A 6,488-nucleotide genomic window follows, 5' to 3' on the forward strand; every position below is an offset into this window, starting at 1 on the left:
GTCCTACAGTATCACATTTTGTGTGAAGGTTGTGTCATATTCAATTTTTTGAGACACTCATTCTGTTGTGCAGGGGGAAAATAACATGCTGTGATTTGTGGCCCTGTCTATTGCATGGTCAAAATGCTTTGTCTCTACTGTGTTTGGTATTCAGGGCTCATTTAACAGAATATTATGAGACGGGGTTTGAGCTGTTGAAGCCACCTGATGCTACATGAAATAATCTTAGTGATTACTGTAACAAATTTTAACATTATTTTTTACACAACATAGAATAATTTGAATAAGTTTATTAATTATATAATTAGCAGGAAAAAAAACTGTATGCTAATCATTAGATCCATTGCATTTTAATTATTGCCTTTATGAAATGGAGGCTTGTTAGGAAAGTCAATCAAATATATTTTCGTCTAATGAAACAAAATGCTAATGTTCAGTAAACATTTTCAGTGACAGATTTCTTTCTAAACTGATTTTTCCTTTTTTTATTAAATATCTTGACATATTTGATAAGCAGTCATTTTGAAACATTTCTTGGACCCACAGACAAGGAAAAAAAAAATGTTCCTGCCAATTTCTGACAATTTTAAGTTGAAACAGTTGATCCGTTTCATCAGCTTTTTCGTAGTCCAGCCAATTGAGCCAACTTATTCATGCAAAGGAACCTAACAATCTTCATTAAAAGTGCATGTAATAGTCCTGCATAGAAAACTAGTTTCAGCTGCTCCCTTATTCACAATGGGTCACCGCAGTGAGTAGCTCCACATGTCTGAGTTTTGCACTGGATCCCCTTTCTGATGCCGCCCAGAATCAACTCTGAATATTTTGCTCATTAGGCAAATGTGAAAACCACTACACAACGATACCATAATACATGATGTCCTAAATATATGATGTGAAAAATAATTCTAGCAGAAAAATAAAGAGACAAAACCTAATTGTTTTAAAATAGTCCTATAATAGTACTTTCTGGTAAGTTTCAGGCATCTGATATTAAAAGTCTGTCATAGCTATCATGCGTGTTACTTTCTTATAATGACAAGCGAAAATGTCATGTGACATACATAATGAAATCATCGTATTTCAGACCACGACTGACAGTTGGTATGCATCTGTAGCTCTTTCTTTAGTTGTATCTGCATATGAAGGACTCTTCCGATTACTTTTAATCTCCGACAAACCCTTTACATCAGAACTCAGGAAGCACTCTTCAGTAACCAATCAGCATCTTCTATCATTTATTCAATGTTGTATCCTTTAGCACATCTTGGTGAATGTATAGCTCACATAGCAGGCTCAAAACCAGTTAAACATATCATGTAGCGGTAAACGTGTTTTACTGGGTAATGAAGATATGTAACCTTAAATTAATATGGACAACCTCAAGCATCACACAGGCTACACAGACACATGGACATGATTTGTCTACAAGTGATAGATAGATTGTATCTTTAGACTTATTCTACACATGCATGTTGTAATTGTAAAAACCAATAAGTTCAGTAAACAAACAGCCCAAACAATGAAATGCCAATGTTGCCCCTCTCCCTGCGACTAAACACTGTCAGACGCTGTTGTCAGTGGATTTTGCCTCAGCCTGTTCAGAGCTGATGTCCTTTTCACCACTGGTCATGCCTCTTTTAGATGGTAAGACAGATCCAGTACATTTCAAGGACTCCATTATTACTGCATTAGTCTCCAAGCTGGACATTACAGCGGCTTTGCGATAGCAGTTTCTCAGCCCCTTCTGGAAGCGTATGGTGAACAGGCCATATATGATGGGGTCCAGGCAGGCATTAAAAAGACCAAAGATGAATAGGATGTGGGTCAGAGAGTGAGAGACTTTTCCCTCCAGGTCATCTGGGAAGAACCAGTACCATAGACCCAACAGGTAGTACGGAGTCCAGCACACAATGAAGCAGATCACAATAACAATGCTCATTTTCAGAGTTCTCATTCTTGCTTTTGGGATGTTGTTCTTTGAGCAGCGGAGATGTGGCTCATTGGAGGGCACTATAGGAGAGAAAGGAACACATTTGATGTCGAATAAATACATCGAGCATTTCTTTGAAGAAGTACATTTAGAACACACACTTTCATCATTTCATTTACACGTTTCTGCTGTGAATCATGTTCTTTCTTTAACTGCAACAGTTTATACATCAGTCTATCCAGCAGAACTAACATCACACAGCCTTTGTACTGGGGAGACCAGCCAACGTCTGCTCCACTACATTGGACATTTGCATTCTCACATGCACATTTGTCAAATTTTCAGTGTTTTCTCACGTTTACTCTGGTAGTAGAAAGATAATCTTTGCTGGTGGCGGAGATGTTAAGGTGACTGCATGGCAAGTAGGAATGGTCAAGCGAGAAAAGGTGGGAGAGAGTGCTGATGGGTCAAAATAACAAGAATACGATGAAACAAGAAAAACATAACCTGAACAGAAGTTGGTGATACTGAAGTTAAATGTTGCGAGCACCTTTTGGCTTGAACGTATTTTTTAGTTCTTGTAGTTTTGCCTGTGTTTGGATCAACTACCATTTACTTGGACACTTACTGTTCTTTTTTGTCATCTGTTTGGAGATCTGAATAAAGATCCTGGTGTAGCAAATAATCATAATAACCAGCGGCAGCAGGAAGAGACAACAGAAGGTAAACATGTTGTAAGCGGTTTCTTGCCAGTGCGTAACGAAGCTTCCCCTGGTGGTGCACTGAGTGAAGTTTGCTGGATAGGTAATGGTCACATTATGGAAAATGAACATCTGTTGGATTAAAAATTCAAAACAAAATTAGAATTTTGCTGGCAGTAGCTGTCACCCAACATATTTTTTTTATTTGAACGTTGGCTTGAAGATTAAAATATTATCCAAATGATTAGACCAAATGGACCAGTATGCCTCAGTCAGTAAGCGTGAAATGACAATTAGTAGTGTACCAGAGATTTTTAGGTTTGGGGAGAGGATTGAAATGTGAATCAGTTTAAAAGTTCAGAAAACCCAAGCAGTGGTTATTATTACTTTAATATTTAAAAATACTGCACAGGGTTAAAGTACTTAACACCCAGTGTTAAGTACTTTAACCCTGTGTAGAAGCTAAACAACAATTTACTTTAAAGACATTACAAGAATGTAAGATTTACCACACAGTCCTCAACCTAAAAGTAGTTTCTCTTATATCAATAAAAGCAAAAAGCTATTCTGAAAATATGGGAAACAGTGTGTAAATTCAACCTACACATCCCTATAAAAGCTAGGTATTTTTATTTCAAAGTATTTTATAGCTGCACATTGATCATTAGCTAGTAAGGCGTACTAGTACTTCTCTGCCTAAAAACACAGACGCCTGATACATTTTTAAAGCATTATATGAGTTATCAAGACCACATTTAAGTGCCTATGCAGAGATGTTTTAAAATGGGTCAGCTTGGAGTGTAAAGTCAGCAACATGTTATTTTATCCACCAGCTTGTAAAGTCTGATAGCAGCAGTTTTCATATCTGGTGGCAAAATAAACAGTTGCTTGCTATAAATGGGAAGACTGCTTTCGTCTACCTCTCTTTGTCACAGTTTCAAAAATTACTTGAGACTTTTACAGGGGTTGAATTTACATTAAGAATACCTAAATGATAATTATTGCCCCTTTGAAGTTGAAGTCTACAGATAATTAATCATTTCATTTTTGAAAATTACTCATTTTTGTTCCAACGCTATCAGTTAAAAATGTGAAATATCCAACTATATCATTCCAGACAACACAATACAATATTTTCATAGCTTACTTTAAGCCCCCAAACCAAAAGATGTTGCACTTATATTCATATATGAGAAAGAAAAGCTGTCCATGTTTAAGAACATGTCAAAATACCCAATATTTATATTATAATAACTAATCAATAAAGCAAGTAATCCTTTCTTTTCTACAATTAATTATTATTTATGATCAGCACATTTAGGAATTCTTGCACATTTCAAAATGTTTGCAATCCTGTGCAGAATCATCTAGCATGCTTGAAGAGAAGATGGGCTATATTTGTGTTTATCATTACACCACAATGAAAAAGTGTTACAGGCTGCATTCACTACCACGCTGTTTACAGGGTAAAAGCCATACAGCCAGGGTAACAGGTCCTGATCTTTTAGAAATCTGAATGATAGAGCTATTAATCCCCAAGGTTTATGCCCCCCTAAAGCCCACAGCAGAAGTTCATGCATCAGTGTCTAGAAAATACCACATCTGATGTAAATACACCCTGGGACACAGAATGATTAATCACGTATTAATAATGTAAAAACACAATCTCATGTTCTCTTACATTTGTTTGCCCACAAGTTTTACAGTTTTATAAGACTGAGACACAATATTCATCTTCATCTAAAGCCAGTTATAAAGCTGATCTATAGCCAGCCCACTGCCATAGATTAGGGATCATTCAAGGAAGGTTGCACTTGCACAGGAAGTGCATGAGGAATCTGCAGAAGAAAAGGTCAGCACCAAAGTAACTACTATGACTCAGACCTTCTCTGAATTACTTAAAAAATGGTCTGTCGAACTATAATCATGTGTCTTAGCTTCTGGTCTCACCTGTGGGATTGAGAGCAAGGCGCTCATGATCCAAGCCACCATTAGCATGACCCTGTTCCTTTTCCGGACCATAGCGATGCCCAGAGGGTTGAGGATAGCCGACTGTCTGTCCAGACTAATCACCACTGTGACAAAGGCACAGGAGTACATGGCCTGAAGCTTGAGGAACATGAGGAATCTGCAGGCCAGGTCGCCGGCCAGCCATTGAACTGTGATGTTCCACACTGCATCTACAGGCATCACGATGAAGGTAACTAAGAGATCAGCTGCAGTCAAGTTGATTATCAGGACTCTAACATGGGACTTACGCTTGTGCCCATTGGCAGCCCAAAGCACAGCCAAATTGCAAAAAGTGGATATGCCACACAGGATAAAGGTAACAATCACTCTGATCTTCGCTGCAGTGGAAAAAGTAGGCAGCTGCAGAGCACCGTCCACTGATGTCCAGTTACAGTGAGGATCTGGCCATTCACAGCTGGCGTTGAGGTCAAGTCCTGATCTCTGCTGGTACATGACAGCTGCAGGATCACAGCAGGAGGAGCCGTTCATTTTCTGACCCTCACCAAGAACCCAGCATTTTGCTCAGCTACATGTGGAGGCTGCAGTTGCTAAAGTGAGATCAAGCATAAATATAATATACATGAGCTTATGCATGAAGTTGATGCACAAGATTTATCTGCATTGATTTGCATAATAGGACTAAAAAATATTAGTTCTGTGATTAATACAGTCGGTGACAGAGAGGGAGCAGTCTGCTGCATAGAGCACATCTCTCGGATGTGCTCACTGAGGTGGAAAGACGCTGACTTCTTCTAACAACCCATCTTCTCTGAATAGAAGCAGCATCAACAACAACCAATCAAGATAATTACACCCCAATGGCATCAATTTGATGAGTCAAAAATACTTACTATAATACTAATACTAAGTTTATTATATTTATGAGACAAAGTTTAGCATCTCTCACTTGTGAAAAAAAATGCAACTTAGCTGTGGCTTTTATGCGTCTAATAATATGTGTGTCATTTAAAATGTAAATCAACAATTAGAAGTCGTAGTCAGCGTCAAAAACAGCACTGTGCCTGAAACAAAAACAATTAAAAATACATTTATAAGTACTAAAGTACAATAAAATAAAATACACTCACATTTTGGTGTTGCAGATCACTGTACTTTCCAGACGGTGACCAAATCGAAGCCCACTCGTTTTATGGAAGTCCGAGATTCCGGTGCGGCTCCATGTCCCTGCAGCAGGCACAGTGCAGTGCTGAGCTTCTGAATAATAACTGAAGAATCTCAAATGTTCCCTCACAGTTTTATCTCCGTACCCCTTCTGAGGAGCTCATCTCGGTTTTTATTACTCCCTCCGGTGAGCGCGTCAGCCGCTCTATGGGCGCGGCTACACCAGGGTCCCCGCATCTGATCCAGGGGCGTCAGTTTCAATGAAGCCCGAGCTCCGGCGAAGTTTCTAATTTTATCTCTGGCTGAATTAATTCAATGAGGCACTACAGCCCCTATTAGCATCGCTGTTATCCACAGCATCCCAAACCAGCTCTTGTTAACGACGTGAGATTATTAATATAACAAGCATAATGTTTTCTTGTTGAGCTGGTGAAGCTTTATTGTTTCATCCCCCTAAAGCTTAATGTTTACTGATTAACTTCCATAAAGCAATTGTCTCTTTTGATGGCCTACACAGGTTTATTTGTTTGTTTCCTTTTGTTTTCTTTTTGTTTGTTGGGGTTTTTTTATGTTCCCTGTCAGGTAAGAAGCCCACAAATCTATTCTAGTATTACGTAATTAGTCGATTACTAATTACGAAACTGGAAAATACTAAAAAAATAAAACTTGACTTCAGTGTTGAGCTGCAGGCAAACACCTTACTCATGAGGTTGATTTCAGCA

General features: G+C 38.4%; 1 protein-coding gene across 1 annotated transcript; it reads right to left on the bottom strand.

Moving 5' to 3' along the window:
• Nucleotides 1–1,116: 1,116 nt before the first annotated feature.
• Nucleotides 1,117–6,110, bottom strand: LOC120720927 (putative gonadotropin-releasing hormone II receptor). The gene is made up of 4 exons (XM_040010800.1): nt 5,733–6,110; nt 4,585–5,192; nt 2,562–2,766; nt 1,117–2,013 (listed from the first exon to the last, which is right to left on the bottom strand). Exons 2-4 carry the CDS (start codon nt 5,131–5,133, stop codon nt 1,565–1,567), a joined length of 1,203 nt encoding a protein of 400 aa, XP_039866734.1. The 5' UTR covers nt 5,134–5,192; nt 5,733–6,110; the 3' UTR covers nt 1,117–1,564.
• Nucleotides 6,111–6,488: the final 378 nt, after the last annotated feature.

The sequence above is a fragment of the Simochromis diagramma genome, unplaced genomic scaffold (assembly GCF_900408965.1).
Source record: "Simochromis diagramma unplaced genomic scaffold, fSimDia1.1 OVJJ01000603.1, whole genome shotgun sequence".
Lineage (NCBI taxonomy): Eukaryota > Metazoa > Chordata > Actinopteri > Cichliformes > Cichlidae > Simochromis > Simochromis diagramma.